This window comes from Morus notabilis, unplaced genomic scaffold (genome assembly GCF_000414095.1).
Source record: "Morus notabilis unplaced genomic scaffold, ASM41409v2 Scaffold2937, whole genome shotgun sequence".
NCBI lineage: Eukaryota > Viridiplantae > Streptophyta > Magnoliopsida > Rosales > Moraceae > Morus > Morus notabilis.
Window position 1 is genome coordinate 50,672 of NW_010356576.1, and position 19,644 is coordinate 70,315.

The 19,644-nt window shown below is 35.3% G+C and overlaps 4 protein-coding genes across 4 annotated transcripts; all 4 read left to right on the top strand.

Moving 5' to 3' along the window:
- Positions 1 to 38: 38 nt before the first annotated feature.
- On the top strand, positions 39 to 1,075 carry LOC21386007 (non-specific lipid-transfer protein-like protein At2g13820). The gene is made up of 3 exons (XM_010088309.2): positions 39 to 411; positions 664 to 777; positions 858 to 1,075. The coding sequence occupies exons 1-3, from the start codon at positions 87 to 89 to the stop codon at positions 986 to 988; spliced, it is 570 nt and encodes a 189-aa protein (XP_010086611.1). The 5' UTR covers positions 39 to 86; the 3' UTR covers positions 989 to 1,075.
- Positions 1,076 to 4,513: 3,438 nt separating this feature from the next.
- On the top strand, positions 4,514 to 5,155 carry LOC21386008 (non-specific lipid-transfer protein-like protein At2g13820). The gene is made up of 2 exons (XM_010088310.2): positions 4,514 to 4,921; positions 5,028 to 5,155. The coding sequence occupies exons 1-2, from the start codon at positions 4,591 to 4,593 to the stop codon at positions 5,078 to 5,080; spliced, it is 384 nt and encodes a 127-aa protein (XP_010086612.1). The 5' UTR covers positions 4,514 to 4,590; the 3' UTR covers positions 5,081 to 5,155.
- Positions 5,156 to 9,216: 4,061 nt separating this feature from the next.
- On the top strand, positions 9,217 to 11,664 carry LOC21386009 (F-box/kelch-repeat protein SKIP30). The gene is made up of 2 exons (XM_010088311.2): positions 9,217 to 9,338; positions 10,335 to 11,664. Exon 2 carries the CDS (start codon positions 10,395 to 10,397, stop codon positions 11,430 to 11,432), a length of 1,038 nt encoding a protein of 345 aa, XP_010086613.1. The 5' UTR covers positions 9,217 to 9,338; positions 10,335 to 10,394; the 3' UTR covers positions 11,433 to 11,664.
- A 1,066-nt stretch (positions 11,665 to 12,730) lies between these two features.
- On the top strand, positions 12,731 to 17,306 carry LOC21386010 (tRNA (guanine-N(7)-)-methyltransferase non-catalytic subunit wdr4). Its single transcript, XM_024164399.1, has 10 exons — positions 12,731 to 12,964; positions 13,183 to 13,350; positions 13,559 to 13,736; positions 13,874 to 13,930; positions 14,016 to 14,086; positions 14,313 to 14,391; positions 15,068 to 15,127; positions 15,536 to 15,639; positions 15,759 to 15,819; positions 16,651 to 17,306. Exons 1-10 carry the CDS (start codon positions 12,831 to 12,833, stop codon positions 17,044 to 17,046), a joined length of 1,308 nt encoding a protein of 435 aa, XP_024020167.1. The 5' UTR covers positions 12,731 to 12,830; the 3' UTR covers positions 17,047 to 17,306.
- Positions 17,307 to 19,644: the final 2,338 nt, after the last annotated feature.

Below are 19,644 nucleotides of genomic sequence, written 5' to 3' on the forward strand. Positions count from 1 at the left end.
CACTTTTCTTTTTTCTCCAACAAAACACACATCAAATTTCTCACACAACCTCAGCAGTCTCTCCTAATTTCAACACAATTTAACCAATGGAAGCTTCCAGAAGGGTGGAGTTGGGCCTAGCCCTGGTTCTCGCGGCGGCGCTGCTGGGCCGAGCGGCGGCCCAGTCAGGCTGCACTGCCTCCCTCTTGAGCCTCTCGCCATGTCTGAACTACATCACAGGAAACTCATCCAAACCCTCCTCTTCTTGCTGCTCACAGCTCTCCAGTGTAGTTCAGTCGTCGCCGCAGTGCCTTTGCTCTGTCCTCAACGGAGGCGCCTCGTTGTCCTTGGGCTTCACAATAAACCAAACACTCGCCCTTTCTCTCCCCGGGGCTTGTCAAGTCACCACCCCACCTCTTAGCCAGTGCAAAGGTAACTAATAATTTACGAGTAGTGTTAGCAATCTTTATAACAACTCTAAATTTTTATTTTGTAACATTAATTGACGTGACAATTTTTTAAACGCGCATAATGAAAAGTGACTCACGTGTCATATGGTTTGACATTAAGAATTAGGATTGGAGTTGAAATGTAGTAAACATTTACAAGTAATTGAGTGCAAACAAGATTGTTTACTTTGAAATATGCTAATCTTCATTTTAATTAATGGTGAATAATTAACAGCTGCCAACGCACCGACGGCTTCGACGGTCCCACAAGCGAGTTCACCTGCAGAATCTCCTAACGAGACCCCTGGGGATGCATTGACGCCTACCTCAGAACCAGACGTCCCTTTGGGTACAAATACAATTTGTTAATTATTTGTTGTTTATGTGTACATATCATGCTGATGGAAAATTGGACGGTTGATGATGCAGGAGGAGGGTCAAAATCAGTCCCATCAACGGAGGGAAGCTCATCTGATGGTAGCAATGTCAAAGCTCCCCTGCGTTTCGTGCTCTTCCTCCTCTTCACTCTGTCATGTTCTTCAACTCTTACCATTTTCTGAGTATTATTGTTTTAAACTCATAGATAGGTAGAGAGAGTGCCCTTCTTGTAGTCAGATTGTGATTCTTTTCTTTCTTTTCCACGCGAGTGGAAAAGTGTTTATTAGTGTCTTTGGTGCTGTGTGCTTTTTATCAGTTTGTTTGTATTACTAGAGGAGAAATAAAAGTTTATTTATTTAGTTACCTTGGTGATGGAAATATTAATTTGATTTTTAATGGAAAAAGCTGATAAAAAAAAGTCGCGCGTCCAAAATCACGTCGTTTTTCCCCCTTGAAAATTTGCTGCGTCTCAACTCTCAGTAGAAATGCACTAGTGTCGTTTATGCATAAACATGGATTTGTAACATGTTCCAATTTTGCCGCTCTTTATATTAGAAATCTTAAAATAAAAAAGAAAATGTTATTTGTATTTTTTACTTTGAAGTTTGATTTCATTTGATTCCTCCTGTGAAAGTTTTTTTAATTTATTTATTTTAAGGGATGAGAAGCTTTTTCTCGTTTATTGTTTTTTTTCCCAAAGATTATTGTCGTTTAACCTTTTCTTTACGCAATTTCTTTACTCGTTAGCTGAAAAATCCAAAGTTGTTGGTCGTTTATAAGTTTGTTGCCACGTGAATGCCCAAAAACGTCCGACACGGAGTTTCCTGCGAAAAAAAGCAAACAGTAGTTCACTCGTAAACAACATGTCGTTTTGCAAAAGTGTAAGTAATTTGGCTTTTCACGTTAATACGACATGTCGTTTGATACTTGTGAACGATACATCATGAGAATAAACGACCAAACCATTTGCAGTCAAAGGAAGCTAAAAATGGTTTGCTCGTAAGTCGAAACCCCTGACGACGGGTCCTATCTACACCAAAGTGAGTATGTTTTCCTTTTCCACTGTAGAACGGCATTTTGTTTGCAAGGTTATGAACAAACGACAAGTAAATAAATGACAAACCCTTCGCATTCAAATTAGGGGTGGTAATTCGTGTTGATGGATCGTATTCCTGTCGTGTTGATCCCTTCAGTTGATACGAATAGATCTGACATGAACACGACTCGTTTATTAATCGTGTTGAAATATAAAACCCAAACACGACATGTATATTGACGGGTTGACACGATACGACACGACTAACCCGTTTATTAAACAGGTCATAAACGTGTCGTGTCAATCTGTTGATTACCTGTCAGCCCGTTTATTAAATGGGTGATAATTGGTCGTATTAACCTATTTTTTAACATGTTAATTAAATGGGGTGATAAATGAGTCGTGTTAACCTATTTTTGAACATGTTTATAAAATGGGTGATAAAACACGTTTCTATACCTGTTTCACATGCTGTAGAGACATTACATAATCTAAGTTCAAAATTAAAATAAACACATAAAAGTCTCTCACAAATTTAAAAACAAACACACATGATTAATAATTAAACATATAAATAATTTATTGCAGCAGGGGGACTCCAAGTACATCATTAGGTGCAGCAAAAGTTGATCCCTGTGAGAAAGGCTCCTTATCTTTCAATGAAAAGTTGAAAATATCTTGTGTGAGATCCTCCACCTCTACATTAAAATCTACACGAAAATAAATATATATAGATACAAGTTAGTTCAAAGTTAAGTTAGGAAATATAAATAAATTAAATTAGTTTGAAGCCACCTTTGTCACCGTATAACCAATCTCTGGTACAAACAAGTGCTTCAACTGTCTTCGGTTTAAGTGAGCTACGAAATGGATCAAAAACTCTACCACCAACACTCAGTTTAAGTGAGCTACGAAATGGATCAAGAACTCTACCACCAACACTAAATGAAGCTTCAGAAGCAACTGTTGAAACATAAACAACTAATATATCACGAGCCATAGAAGTTAATGCTGGATATCGAAATTGGTTTAATTTCTAAAAGGAAAGAATATTAAGCTCCGTGTTCCTAGCCAATTTTGGCTCATCTAAATTAAGGTCAAGCTCTGATTTCTGTGAAATAGTAGCAAACTCAACCGAAGACATCTCATCAAATTCTTATAAAACGATAAAAAGATAATATAAAAATACACAAAGAGACATAAGCATAGAACATCCACGTTACTAATAAACATTTTAAAAAATAGAGGTATTGCCTTGAATATATGTAGTTTAACGCTTGCTTTGAGCAGCGGCAGACATTCACCCAACAAGTTCTTGCTAAAGTTTTGAATCAATTGGTCTGTACTAGCGGCAGACATTCTACAAAAATGGATTAGGCCAAAAGTTACAGAAATCAAAGAATTGATGATCATTTGAATTTCAAATGAAAATATGTTTCACAAAAAAATAAAAATAAAAACAAAACAAAAAAGAAACTATATAACGTACACTCCTCACCATAAACAGAATTTCGTTTGCATTTTATTTATCTTCTCTACTTCATACGACATATCTTTTGTCAAGTTACAGGAGAGCACGTGAATTTTGCTGCGATGATTTAAACTAGAAAACGAGTCGCCGTTTATATCATTAGTGAACACGACATTTACGACAATCAAAGATGATAATAGGCGCTGAGGAGTGGGCCCCATCTCTTTGTGAGACCCGTATGTGTCCACCTGTGTGTCTTGAGGAGTTGCAGCTCTCCAGAGCTGAGTGTATAGCAACACTCTTACGACAATACATTGTTTTGGCTTTCAACCTTACAAGATAAACGACACGGAAAATTTATTCTAAAATACGTTTTTTTACTCAAAAAAAAAAAAAAGACTTTGTTTTAGAAGATTAGAAGAGAAAATATTTAAATAAGTACATACTTGAGAAAAACTACTTTAACATGAAGAAATTTTTAAAAAAAAAATTATTTATGAAGTAGTAGTGACAGAGCCGCAAGGAAAAAAAACTAAATACGAATACATTTGAAAAAAAAAAATACTAATCGACAATTAGAATAATAATGAACATTAATAGTATTCTAGAGGAATATAGAAAAATGCTAAAAAATATTTAATAATGCATATTAAAAACGCATTTTAGAAAAGTATATTTTCAAAAATATAAGTTTCAAAAGCTAAACAAAACAAATAGGTTCAACCAAAAAGTTTGTTTCAATTACGTTTTGGTTGAAAGTTGAAAGGTATAGAGATGAATTGGGGAAACAATCCCAATTTTTCATGGACACCTATTCTGTTGATCTGTTCTTCTTTTCGTACATACGTCTTTCCTAAACGAAATATTTCTTGTGTGGACTCACTTATTTATTGTTAGGCTCCAACCTGTTTGATACTTTTACACACTTCTCTATTTTTTTTTTTTTTTTTTTTTTTTAAGCAAGACATCAAAATCAGAACCTTCACAACGCTTTCAACAATTACAAGGTAGTCCTAAATAACCAAAATTTTATTTTACCATTTTCTCAACGAAGTGGACATGGTTAAGCTGCCAAACAATGTGTTACACGACAAGTTAGACAAAACTCGTACAGAAAAAACAGGTCATATATTTGATTTAACCACTACAACTTACCAGTCTAGTAAAGTTGGCCAACCATTTAGAACTTAGTGCGTTCTCCTCCATACAAGATTACTAGTACATTATAAAGCAAATTTTCCCCTCTACGAAAGTTATAAACCTCATAATCTCACAAAATGGCACCAAATTGTGCTATGCTAGAAATCGGTCTAATCCTAGTCCTCGTGACAACATTTTCTCATGGAGCCACTGCTCAATCTGGTTGCACCAGTGTGCTGATAAGCCTATCCCCATGCCTAAACTACGTCACTGGGAGTTCCTCCACGCCAACATCTTCATGCTGCTCACAGCTGGCGAGCGTGGTTCAATCGCAGCCACGATGTCTTTGCTCGGTGCTCAATGGCGGCGCCATGTCATCACTTGGCATCACTCTTAACCAAACTCTTGCCACATCACTCCCCGGTGCTTGTAGCGTTCAGACGCCACCAATTAGCCGTTGCAATAATGGTAAGGTCAATAAAGTTGCATAATATTACTGATGGTTAAATGAGATTATCATGAAAATATGGTATGTATATATGATTTTGGTCTTGCTATCTGTTGGTGATTTTAGCTGCTAATGGACCAGCATCTTCAACTAGTGCTCCAGCAGATACTAAACTCTGACTACATCAACACTACTGGGGACAAATCATATAAAGAAAATCATACCATATATGCACTTCTCTTGTTGCTGTTCTTTATATATATATATATGAAAGTATGGCCCACGCCTACTTGCTATAAAAAAAAAAATGGTTTGGTTATATGTCTATTTGTAGTTGTATTATGATTTCTTCTTGGCGTATACACATTTCTTTTTAAAAAACAAAAAAAAAATAGAAACTTTATAGGCCTGCGGATTCGAGTTTTCAATTCGAATTGAGATGTGATTTTATATCAGAGTTTTTCATTGTAGCATAAAATGTTAGATGTGACTTTTTATGAGAGTTTTTAACTGTAGCAAAACTGAAATTGAAAACTCGAATTAGTAAAATAAACGAGGTCATAGTATCAAATAATTAAATCAGTCATAATAGCGGAAGTTACAAATAACGGGACAACCTCATCACCTCAATAAAATACGGTATCGTTCATTTCACCAATTTCAGTTTTGCTAAAGTTAAAAGCTCTAGTAAAAAGTCACGTCTAACTTTTTCTGTTATAGTTAAAAGCTCTCACATAAAGTCATATCTCAACTCGAATTGAAAACTCGAATCAACGAAGACCCCGTTCATTTTACCGATTCGAGTTTTGCTACAGTTAAAAAACTCTTAGAAATAGTCACATTTAACTTTTTTATTACAGTAAAAAACTCTCACATAAAGTTAAATCTCAATTCGAATTAAAAACTCGAATCAGTGAATTAAACGGACCCGAATTGAACGAGGCATGCATAATAAAAAAAAACACGTAATTTGTCAAAAGGTGGGTCACCCTATTACCGCTACGAACAATATGATAACAATGTTGACCACCATTAGCTAACAGAGACATCTGTACATCTCCAATTGCGTTTGGTTGGTGGATTCGTATCATGATTCAAATCATAGTTCGTGATTCACTACATTATTTTTTCTCATAAAAAATACATGTAAACTAAGAATAATTATGAATTATAATTCTGAATTTATGAACCAAACATTCACAACCATCATCTGATGGAGCTTGGAGCACAAGACAGACACAAATACAAAGAGCTTGTAGCAGAAGTTGTGTACAGAACTTGAGTACGAAAAGTCCAAGCATCCAATTAGCAGCAACTACCAAGCAACCATAAAATAAGTCAAATTGTTAAAGTACAAATCTAAATCACACTTTGGTATAAATATTTAATATCATTTTCCACGTGCTTAGTGTTTACACACGAAACGAGCAGGAAGTTAGGCAAATGAATGCCTCGATAGGCAAGGACAAAAATTTCAACTGTAATTTCGGTCAAAATTTCATAATTTTATGGTACCAAAATTACTATGTATTATGTAGTATGTACAAAGTTTCAGAAAATATAGGAAATATACCGTAAATTTTAAGAAAATTTTAGAAAATTAAGTAATTGTTATGTGTATTTTTATTTTTTATTCTATCAATATTTCTAAAGATGAATAAGTGTTTTTGTCTCATGGTTACTATAATATTGATTAAATCAAGATGAAATTTTTATTATTCTTGGCCCCATAGAATTTTCTTGTGGTGTTGAGATTTCCATTTAATGTGTATAAAGTTTTTCATGTAAAAATTTAGGCCCCGTTAATTTCACCGACTTAGGTTTAAAATTCGAGTTTTGTTATAATAAAAAGTTATCAAAAACAGTCGCATTTAACTTTTTTGTTACAGTAAAAAACTCTCACATAAAGTCACATCTAAACTTAAATTAAAAACTTAAATCAGCGAACTAAATGGATCTTTATTTATTTAAGTATTTTCTTAATATTTGTCCTCTCCTTAAATATCAGAAAACCTATTTCCGTAACTCCTGTAACCTTTTTCAATAGATTTTCAATGACGTCATTTTTTTCTCGAGAATTTCCTTCAATTTAGAGTCGACGTTTACACCGTTACCGCAATACGTTAGCGATCTTTAGTTCATAGATTAAAATCATGAGATTATAACTATTTTCAATTTACGTATATTTTTTGTGAGATAAAACACTGTAACAAACTATGAACATTATTCGAATCAGGGTACGAATTTCCTTATCAAACACACCCGAACATACTTTTCAACGGGGATCATCTGCACGGCTTAACAATTTACAAAGTTGAACAATTTCTTTCAACAAAAAACTAGCCTGCCTAATAGCTGTACATCTTACTTTTATTTATTTTCATATCTGATTAGTCAATTGCGTAATTTCTAAGTAAAATATAACATTTTCTCCGCTAGATATATCCGCTCACGTGTCTTGTCATGAATTTTGCTTATCGTCATTCAAAGAATATTCTTCGTACGCTTTATATTCCCATTCCTTTGTAGTTATTGCCTATATCCTACTAAACAAAACTCCAAAATAAGTTTTTTTTTTTAGAATTTTATTCCAAAGGATTTTGTTTTGTTTCTTTTAGAGTCAAAATGATTTTCTTATTGTAAGAGCATTTTCCAGGAGTCGTTATTAATATTTCAAGAATGAATTTCTTCAAAAATAATAATAATAACAGTGTTCCTAAAAAAAGAGTAAATACTAGAGAAATTCTCTAATAATAATAATAAAAAACGAAAATGGCTTGGAATGAGGATTTGATTTTAGCCTCAAAGAAACCGGAAAAAGATTGTCGAACTTTGTAGTAAACCCAATGCTAACGACAGAATTAAATGTGTCACACTGGAATTTGCAGTTAGATAGGATTCGTTAAGTGCTGTAATTAATGCACTAATTGTCCAATTTGAGGAAGTGACAAGGAAATTTAAGAACGTTAGCCAAGTTATAATAGCCACTTTGCATCAATAAGTACATTTGACAAGAAACAATTTAAGCACGTTTTGCAAAAATACTCACGTATATCCATTTTTTTTCACCAAAATAGTAAAATATAAAATCCAATTTGGCAAATTTGCCGTAAGAAAAAATTTCAATTTATGCGGAATTAACAGGAATGGATGGTAAAATCAGCTTCCCTTAAAGGTGGTCAAAATTTATAAATCAAGTTCTGGAGATAATATAAACCAACTTCTAAACTAATTTGTATATCTTAAACACTAATTGATGCCACAAATGATATGACTTTGTAATTAGTACTATAAAAATTTCTATAAATATTTTTGACATTTATTTATGACCCTCTTGGTACTATTCTTCTAGAAGATTCAATTAATCATCCTTCAAAGCCGATATTCGATAATAAGGATTGTAAATAATTAAAACCGATACGCCAACTAAGCATGAAATGGAAGCCAGATTTTTTTTTTTCCTTTCTTTGTTCTGTTATTTATTTATTTATTTTCCTTCATACAAGTTTCAACCACGTGTTATGCGCATGAGATTCTGACGTCGATGAGTATAAGTTACAACCAATAAAAACGCCCAAGCTAGCAAGCCACTGTCTTTCCTAGAAAAGAAAAAGATAGGAATAAGGGGAAATTGGATGATTTGGATTGGGTGTCTTGTTCTGTTCTGTTCTTTTTATTTTTATTTTTATTTTTTTTGAGAAATTTAAGTAATATGTCATCAAAATCCAATAGCTTTAGGTTTATATTATCTTTGTCGAGTAAAAAATATTATGATAAAATATTAAAAATATTATACCAGAATACTTCTTAAAGATATGATCATTTTTATTAAAAAGAAAAAATAATCTAGTGGGATATTCAAAATCTAGTAGGGTATTCAAAATATTTTTTTTTAGTGAATTGAACGATATAAATGTTAAATTTATATTAACGGATGACATAAATGGAAAATTGACATTTTTGAGTGGAATTTCTGTATTTTTCTCTCTCTGTCATTTTTTTTCTTTTTTCCTGTTCTTATTTTAGTGTAAACGCCTAAACGGGGTTAAAAAAGCCTGAAGGCTTAATTAAGTAAAGTAAAACACGCAAAAAAGGGCCCAAATTTGCCCCAAATCTCTATCGCAAAAGGGTCGAATGTTAGAGCTTTACACCGAAACAACCCACACAAACACACACATAATAGGACATTGATTTTGCATTTGTTGTACAACTCTCGGCGTTTTCCTTTCTCCTTCAATAGGCCTTAGCTGTGAAGTCATCCTCTCTCTTCCTTTCTCTCTCTGGCTTTAGCCAATCCAAAATCCATCTCTCTCTCTCTCTCTCTCTCTCTCTCCATCTCTCTCCATCTCTATCTCTCTCTCTCTCCATCTCTCTCTCTATACAATTACCCGCAACAGACCCCGAATCTTGTGTTCTTAACCGCCTCGTTTCTCTCAGGTAACATCTGTCTCTCTCTAGGTTCTAGCCTAACTATTTCGATTAAGGAGTTATTTTCTTGTTCTTTCACCTGTGATTAATTGACCGTGGTTGTCAATACAAATTGCTTGAAATTTTGGTTTATGTTCGAAATCGTTAAAACCCAGGTTCCGGGTGTTGAATTGGAGGCCGATTCTGTGTTAAATTTGCATGATTTTAATGCTTTCTTGTGGGTTTTATTTTCTCTCTTATATATCTCTGTCTGCGAGTAAATTCATGAGTAAAATTTTGTTTGGATTATTGGGTTCTTGGTCGGTATTTCTTTATAACAATTTCATGGTTAATGTGTCACATAAGTAGAAATGCATGTGGGTGGGAACCAAATTTGAAAGCTTGAGAAGTGGATCATGCGTCGAATGGCTTATTTACTTCTCGTCATGAATTTTAGCTTATAATTTCTGAATTGTTAAAATAAGTTGCCATAGATCTTTCAAAAGGGTTGTCGATTTTATTACTAAGATCCATGTTCACTTGGGATGTATTCTTTTGTCTCAAGCCAAAACTTTGAGTTCTTAGTCACCTATGCGACTGAAATTTTTTGTTAGACTTTAGGTGGACTGAGAATATAGTTTTTAGTGGAATCAACATGGGCAGTAGAATACTAGATTGTTCTTTGTTGATCTTTATGAGTAGGCAGAGGCTATGCTATGGTATCCTAGTAAAGTTTCTTTTTTTCTATTACATGCTATGGTATACAAGGATTTAAAAGCTGGGTATATGGTATTTTATAAAACGTATGATGCCAATAAGCTTATCGCATGTAGTGGTGTAGAATTTCCTTGTGTTAAGCATATCTAATATCTTTTTTAAGCATCAATCATTCAGGTCTTCTTGGATATATACAAGAGTGGTTGCATCTTATTCTGGGTTATGTGTGTAATTCATTCCAGATTTTTCTTTTCTTGAGTACTGATCCATTGCTGCTTTATTTAATGTATGTGCCAATGCTGCCTCCAGTGAAGCAACAACTAACCAGGGAAGAATCATCTGGATTTGGGAACAGATGTGTCTGTGATTATGTCTGAATTGATCGAAGGTCTCCCTGATGCGGTTGCCCTCAGGTGCCTTGCACGGGTTCCCTTCTATTTGCATCCCAAGTTGGAGCTTGTTTCTCATTCATGGAAAGCTGCCATTCGTAGTCGTGAACTGTTCAAAGCTCGACAGGAACTTGGTGCCACTGAAGATCTGTTGTGTGTTTGTGCTTTTGACCCAGAAAATCTATGGCAGATTCATGACCCTCTAAGAGACCTTTGGATTACACTCCCTGTTCTCCCCTCAAAAATCAGGCACCTTTCTCACTTTGGCGCTGTCTCGACTGCTGGAAAGCTGTTTGTACTTGGTGGTGGCAGCGATGCTGTTGATCCACAGACCGGTGACCAAGATGGAAGCTTTGCAACCAACGAGGTGTGGTCGTATGACCCCATAATTCGACAATGGTCTCCTCGAGCATCAATGCTTGTGCCGCGTGCAATGTTTGCCTGCTGTGTTTTGGACGGGAAGATTGTTGTTGCAGGCGGTTTCACTAGCTGCCGGAAATCAATTTCTCAGGCAGAAATGTATGACCCTGACAAGGATGTGTGGGTGCCGATACATGATCTCCATCGCACTCATAATTCAGCATGCTCGGGAGTGGTGATCAGAGGAAAGCTACATGTTTTGCACAGGGGCTTATCGACAGTGCAAGTCTTGGACGGTAAGGAGCTAGGGTGGACAGTTGAGGATTATTGTTGGCTCCAAGGTCCAATGGCAGTTGTTCAGGATGCGCTCTATGTTATGAGTCACGGATCAATCTTCAAGCAGGATGGAAAAGTGAGCAAGGTAGTGGTTTCTGCGTCCGAGTTTCGTCAGAGAATCGGATTTGCTATGTCTGGGCTGCGGGACGAGATTTATGTGATTGGAGGAGTCATTGGCCCTGACCAGTGGAACTGGGAAATCAAGCCGATGTCTGATGTTGATGTCCTGATGCTTGGTGGTGAAAGACCGGCGTGGCGACAGGCAGCTCCAATGACCCGGTGTCGTGGAACTATTCTTGGTTGTACACAGTTGAGAATTTAGGGCTTTCATTTGTTCTTTTTGGCTGCTGTCTCCTTGTGCAAATTTGCCATTGCTGAGGAATTGGCCATCTGACGGCTACCTTGTTTATTTTGTAAGCCAAAATGTATGGCCTTGTTTCTTGTTAGTTTTCTCAGGGTTTCCTTGGAACTCTTTTCTTTAGCAAAGGTAATACTGAAGTTCCAGCACCATTTAAAAGGGGCAACAACTTAAAAGTTCATTAATTTATGCGTTATATCATGGTCGAAGCATATCTTTTAATTTTTTCTTTGGATAGTTTGGCAAAGAATGCCGTGTGTCCTTTTTTTCCCTCCCCCTTCTTACTAAGAGTGCGTTTCCTCCGTTTATTTCTGATCACGTTACCATGCCCATCAACAGTTCGTGCTTACGATAGTATTCTGGCACTCTATTGGTATCACGTTTTTGAAGGAATTACCCTTTTTTGGGGACTTTTCCTAGCTCAGGTGTTTGGGCGTGTAAAATATGTAATTCAGAATTCGAATTCTGGTGTTTTTCTTAGTATAATGGGAGCCATAAACCTTACATTGTATAATGATAAAAAAAAAGTTGTAAAGAACTGTCCTATTCAATCACGATTATTAAATTTCCTGTGGCTATATCGTTGAAATGATAGATGTAACATGAGCTGCTTATTATATCTTATTTTATCTTATAAAGATTTTCAATTTTTATCTCAATTTCGTGATTAACTTGGAAAAAAGAGGAGAAATTTTCAAAAATGTATGAAAAATAACACTATTTTATTTTGGCCATCAATTCTAATAGAGTAAGTGTATACTCTCCCAAAATATTTTTTAATGGCATAAATAAAATAAATAATAGGAATGACTATTTTTGTAATATTCTAAAGGAAAATAGTAGAAAATAGGCCAATATGAAAAGTTTAAGAACGTATATAGGCTAATTTTTAATTATAGAAATTAATAGGTCATAACTTGTCAAGTTATGATTCATAACCAGATAAGTTATGGACAAACTTGTCAAGTTATGGTTCATAACCAGACAAGTTATAGACAAAAACTGTAAATTATGGTGCATAACCAGACAAATTACAGACAAAAACAGTAATTTAACCTATTTATTAACTTATATAAACTATTAACTTATTAATTTTAATTCATCTCAAGTCTTCACTTATTTCCTTCTTTCTCCCCGTTCTAAAGCGGTAAATTGGAGCATAGCAATTTGGGCTGGGCTTATGAAAGCCGAAAACCCAAACTCAAAAGTCAAAACTGAACTCCCATTCGTCGTCTTCCTGCTTTTTACTTTGGTTTAACTAATCGAAATACCCTGAAACTCCCAGTTCATAGAGCCCATCAAATTCGTAAAACCCTAAAATTGCCCAACTGTTCGCCGCGACTCTGAATCATCACACCAAGAATGGAAGACACTCCAATGGAATTCGGAGAATCAAACAAAGACACAGAAATCGCTCCGGCTCTGATAGCCGTTCACCCTACTCAGGAATCCGTCGCCGCCGCCGTCGGACCGGACCTTCGCATCTTTGACCTCCGGTGAGCTTTCTTCCTTGCATTCGAACAATGGCGACTAAAAATAATCACTTTTTGCAAAATCAAAATTCGAGCTTTAAGTTTTGTGCGATCAATTAGAAAGATGTTTAGGAAAAGCGCACTCTTTGTTGATATAAGTCGATTCAATTTGGTGAAACCGTGAAAAAGTGATGGAGTTTGGACAAGGTTTTGACTTTTGTTTGTTATGAATTCGTTAACAGTCAGAATTCCGCTGTTTCTTTGAAGGATGATTCTTCAGTTGGATCTCTACACAAGGATTCCATCAGAGTCGTCCGTTATGGAGCAAACGGGAAGCTCCTTGTGTCTGCCGGTGATGATAAACTAGTCAAAGTTTGGTCAACGGAGTCTTGGCACTGCATCACTACCGTGTAAGCTTTTTTTTTTTTTTATCAAAGTTATTCCTTAACATGTGAAACAGCATTGGCTTTTTAGAATTTGAATTGGTTTCCGCATAAACTGCAAAAGTAAATGAATTGTGGTTATATGTTTTTTTTTTTTTTTTTTTTTTCATCAATGGCGATTTGTTTGCGCTAGCTTTGCTGAAAGTGTCTTTCAAATGATAAACTTGTTGGACAGGTGCTCAGAGAAAAGAGTCAGTGCCGTTGCCATAAGTAATGATGGTTTATATGTTTGTTTTGCCGACAAATTCGGAGTTGTTTGGATTGTGGATCTGGATAGACCAGACGGACAAGTTCATGTCGGTAAGAAGGCTGTGCCATTGCTTTCTCACTACTGTAGTATCATCACCAGCCTGGTGAGTCCTTAGTTTGTTTTATTAACTTTCGGGTTCCTTGTTCTGTGTTTTTGGTATTTTTCACGTTGTTTCCTTGGTTCTCTTGCATCGGATAGATATTAGTGAACAAATCTTATTTAGTAATGCACTTTTGGCAGGAGTTCTCGCCAGATGGCAAGTTTATTCTTAGTGCTGATAGGGATTTCAAAATTCGGGTAATACATAATCCCAATGTTTCTTTTATAGTAAGAAGAAAGTTTATTTTTCTGCTTCCTTGACATTACATTATTCTTTGACCAGGCTACTGTCTTTCCAAAGAACCCTTTAGATGGAGCTCATGAGATACAAAGCTTTTGCCTTGGTCACACAGAGTGCGTCAGCTTTTCTTTCTTCTAAAACCTCTCCCCTTTTGGATTAGTGTTTGTGCGTGTATGTATATTGCAGAGTACCGCCTTGAAATATTGTTCCAGTTCTTGGATTGTTTGTTACTCATGTTCTATCTTCATTCTATGGTGTCATCTTTCTCAAAATCATGTGTAAAAGCTCTATATTCGCTCTACATTGATTTAGCTCTTTTTTTTGGGAATTTTTTGGCAGGTTTGTATCCTGCCTTGCGTTTCTTTGGACTGAGGAGTACCCCCAGGGGTTTGTTGTCTCTGGAAGTGGTGATTCAACGGTGAGTATTGTGATCAAGGTTTTAAAAGGCGGAATCTGGTCTTGAGGCGTTTTGCCTTTGTGAGGCAAGGCGTAAGCCTCAAAGAATGCTATTAAAACAATTTTAAAAAATAATAATAGTAATTAAAACTAAATCCATGCTCAATAGTCATTAAAAACAAGAAAATTAATCAATGAATCCGTAAAAAGACAAGTCTAGTTCACTACTAGAGGCATAAGAAAAAGCTAAATAGTCATCAAATCCTAATATGATAAGGTCTATAATTCACCTCTAAAAACCTAGGAAACTAAATTAGCACTGAACTAGGAAATCAAATCAACACTTTTTTTTTTCTCCTTTGATGAAACATGGAGATATGAGATTTAGGTCCTTTTTTTTATACGGGCCTAAGTAATTCAGGCTTTCTTTAAACTTTAGGCCCAACAACAATTAGGTTTAAAAAACACTCACAAGCAAGAGGCGCATGCCCTCAAACGCCACTTGAGGTGTCACTTGAGGCATGCGCCTCATTCCCCACTCTCAAAGCGTAAGCTTTGAGGCGGTGAGTGCCTCACCGCGAGGCGCACCTGAGGCGTGCTTTTTAAAACCTTGATCATGATAAGTCATATTCTTTAATTTGCATTTTGATTCATTCTCTGGATTGTAGAGTAAAAGCTCATCCAAAATTCTGTTGCAGGTTCGCTTGTGGGATATTCTGTCAGGATCTCTTCTTGATGCTTGTGAAGTTGGAGAAAAGGTGTTCTATATGCTTCTTGTTCTTCCCTGATCTCCTTGTTGTTCCTTAGATGCTGATTTAACATTTAAGTACGAAATTGTAGTTGTGTCCTAAAGCAATTAATATTTGATTTCATCGAACACCTAAAAATTGGGAGCATTGTAAGATTCTAACTTTACACAGGAGCTGATTCTTTTTTCACAAATTAGATGGGTGCGTTGCAGAATAGCCCAACAGATGCGGGTGATGTTGGTAAAAAATGTTGGGCAAATATTTTCCTTTTTTTCACTAACTAAAAATTTTATAAAAGAAAAAGGAAAAGAGAAGTAAGAAAATCTAGTTGATTGAGATTGAAACTTGGGGTGCCGTTTCCTTAGCTTTTATTTTGTTATAGTTGTTTTCTTGATTTCATTCACTTTCTTCTTGAAGGCAGGACTCCTTGGGTCAAATGGAAGAGAAGCAGAGTGTTATTCTGCTGTCACTGACCTGTGCTCTAACCCAGACGGTTCACTTGTTGCAGTGGCACTTCAAAGGCAAGTTCCTGAGAATTTCTCACTGCATCCTTTTCTTCCTTCATCGAGTCTCCTGTTGAACTTTTTTTTTTTTTTTTTCCTTTTTTTGTCCTAATACGAATTAAGGTTTTTTATTGCAGTTTTCAAGGAATAATATTATTGAAGTGCAATCTTTCTACTCAAACTCTCTCTCTAGCCAAGGTAAGAACCTAAATCATTTGAGTTAACATGAATAGCATAACCTCGTCAAATCAATCCAGTCACATGTGTCTAGATCTTGCATGGTACTTTTATGAATTTGTGCCACTTCTGGTGTTGTTAAGCCTTATTGACATTCCATTCACAAAGCAGCATAGGGTGTCTATTTTGTTCCCCTAGGCTTAGATAGCTATAAGGGGAAATTCGGAAGAATTCTCCTCTAATTAGGGAGCATAAAGTTTAATGTCCTTTTCTTAAACCCCAAGGTTTTTGCCTTTACTTTCTCTCTTTATATACTAACTTAAGACTTGCAAATTCTAAGAGAAGGGCCACGTTTCCTAATTTTCTCTTAGGTTTAAAACCTAATGATTCATTTATCTCAAAATGATTTCCCTAATTATTTGTGGTATTTAATTTCGAACTCATTTCCAACTCCAGCAACCTTTTAGTTAAACTGGTTCGGGGAGGCTAGCAAACGTGTAATGACCCGCACCTTTACTTAGTATGATATTGTCCGTTTTGGGCCTGAGCTCACACGGTTTTGCTTTTGGGCTTCACCCCAAAAGACCTCATTCATTGGGAGGTGGTGTCCTTTCTTATAAACCATCACTTATAGCATTTCTCAAGCAATGTGAGATTGTACAACTTATTCTGTTGTGACATTTTTGCCTCAAAGGATTGACGTCTGTCACAAAACTCATGTTAAGTTGGGTATCATACACCTTACCCTGAATTATAACTAGCACTCATGTTAAGTTTGGTATCATACAAACAAATAATGCATACATTGATATAATTTTTCTTACTTAGTTCACACATCCTAATTCCTAACAGGTGGTTTCCATCGGAGGAGGGACCTTCATTCCTACAAGCTTGCAAATGTGCTCATCCACTGGGTTATTGTGGATGGTTACTGGTGTCTCAAATCTGCGTGGTTCTGAGTGCCCGTCTTTGGCCCGTGTGAGGGTTATCTCTGGTGTCAACAAAAGCAATTCCGACTCTGATACGCGTGAACATCAGGAATTGGAAGATAACGAGATTCCAGGGGGAACAAGTCTGCTTAAGAATTTGCAGGGAAGTTTATCGTATGGTGAAGAAGTTTTCTTGGCTGCTGCTGAAGCTTTGAAAACAGCAATGAGCAATCTGCTGGTAAAGAAGCAATACTCTACTGAGAAACGAGATTTTAGGAAGAGAACTAGAAATGATAAGAAAATCAAACAGCGAAAGTGATTAGATTTAGCATGTTTCAACCTCCACGACAGTGACAGCTCTTTCTTCTGTTGCTGCTGTATGAGGACTCAGTTTCACTTAAATTACTTTGTAGCTCTAGTTTTTACTAATCCTATATTTTTTTTCCTAAATTAGGTAACATTTTATAATTAATTTAAGCAATTGTAATTTTCAACCATTTTGTGCCATCATAATTTGTTGAATGAGCAAAAAAGGGACCATGTTTGCGATACCTTGGGCTTGGAATCAATGGACCTTCTCACCAGTTGAGCAAATTCATTTCTGTGTGATTTCGATCTTGCTAGTTGCTACTGTCTGTTACAGTAATTGCAGAAATGTACATATTTTTTAAACAATTGAAATAAATAACATATTTACTGATAAACATTTATTTATCTGGCATAAATAATATTTACTAGTAAATGTTTGGCATAAATATTATTATTTATTAGTAACTAGTAAATGTTTAGCATACATATTATATTTATCAGTAAATGCTATTTACACCAATAAATAAATATTTGCTAGTAAATATGTTTTTTTGTTTATTTCGTTTTATCATTTTACCATTAAGATTCAAAGGGAAACGGGCATGGAAGGTCTACTATAAAAGAATCAGAACGCTCTTTAGTCTCTAGCTGAGGTTTAGGTTTCAGGTAGATATAAATTGGGTTAACGATTACTTGTATCGCACGCTTTTTTTTTTTTTTTTTTTGTGATAAGGTACAAAACTATTACTTGTAGCTTGTACATTACACCATAGAAAAATACAATTTTTTTTAAATTGAAAAAGTTATTCATAATTATTAGAAAGTTGTCTTGTTATTATTATGTTTATCTTATCATAAACGAGCCGGCAAACCTAATCCGGAATTGTTTTGTCATGTCTCAAATAAGTAAAATCTTTCTCATCAAGAAGGGAAAAAAAATATCCCTAGAAAAATATATCTAGCACCGAGCTCTTTTTCCTCATTGATTGATGTTTCTGTTTATGATTGCTCTGTGGGACATATTTTAGGTGTGCCTGTCACCATCAACTTAATACGTGGTTATAATCATGTAAAGGTTTTGATTACTAGGGTTGTTCAAATCCTCAAGCAATCTATTACCCATCACAAGAATAATTACTTAATTTTTTTTTCTTATTTCAAAGTCAGAAAGTGGTGTATCTCATAAGAGTACCTTAGAACATTCCACCACTTGACCTCCATTTTTCTACTTTGCAATGCACATAACGAAATTTCTAATAGATTAAGATAGGATCATCAAAGGCTTTTTTTTTTTTTTTTTTATGTAAATATTTTTTGACTATGAACTTCCTTATTGGGGTAAACATCAATTTCAGGTGAAGTGGTGCCAACACATATTTATCGCCATGTCGAGATAGTTGGATGCCTAAGCATCCTCCTCGGTCAACAAACCAATTATGCCACAACAATTGCCGTAACCAAAATTATTGCCAAACAATATCGTCAATTATCATACAATGCCACTTGCCAATAAAAAGAAAGGGACAGCCACTCGATCGATTGCTACAGTGTCATGGGGGTCATTTTACATTTAAGCCTACTGAAAACGACATCCAAAATGGTCCCCATTTTTCCCCTACAAAAATTATGCCAAATGGCATCCTAAGACACTTACATGTATCTAAAAAAAATTACTGGTTGGTTTGTAAATCAGAAAAGATGAGATTTGGATTTGTTTAGTAAAGAATTTGGGAGAGAAACTCTTATTTTCCGTTTAATCGCTAAAGTAACTAAAGGATTATAGATGGTGACCTTCTATTGGCCTTTAGTTACTTAGTTGCTACTATAGGGTAAGATTAAGATTTGGTTGGACAAGAAATCTGTATTAGGAAATAAGGAAAACAAAGATAACAAAACGATTTACTTTTTTAAGGTCGATACTTATCCCATGCATCAAGCATAAACATCATACATATGTACTTGACCGGGATATAATTGAACCGAATAGACAATACCATATGTTATGTTAAATTAGAAGGGATTTTAGAAACTTGTGAAATAATGTGAAGAAATGCCTTGTTTTACCTTTGTGAGCTGTTTTTAAAAGCGATTTGCATTGAGTGGGAAGAGATGATTGTGTCTGCAACTTCGTAAAAAGAATTAGGAGCTAAATTTGATGCTTTTCAAAAGATTAAAAAACAAGCACTTTGAAAGTTGTGAAAGCAGTATGGCATTAGGGTGGGGATTTTTTTTTTTTTAAAAGAAAAAAAAAAGGCTCCATTAGCATTTTTGCATATTCCCCCAAGCATATGAAATGAAGATAATGCATTTCATTCCATCGTGTCTTTCATTATATGCTAGGCCAGGAACCACATGTAATGCTGTAACCAATGCTTACTTTATCTCCTTTTTCATTTGGGATAACGTAATGTCTCTCCTCCTTTCTTTCTTGCTTGCTTTATTTATTTATTTATTTATTTTAGGTGCCTGCTTGATTTTCAGCAAAAAAAAAAAAAAGGTAAGTAAATTACAAATTTGGTTGTCCTACGTAATGTTAGAGTGCGATAATGGTGATTTTGGTCAAATAGAAAATGACATTTCAGCACCCCCAAAAAAAAAAAAAAATATA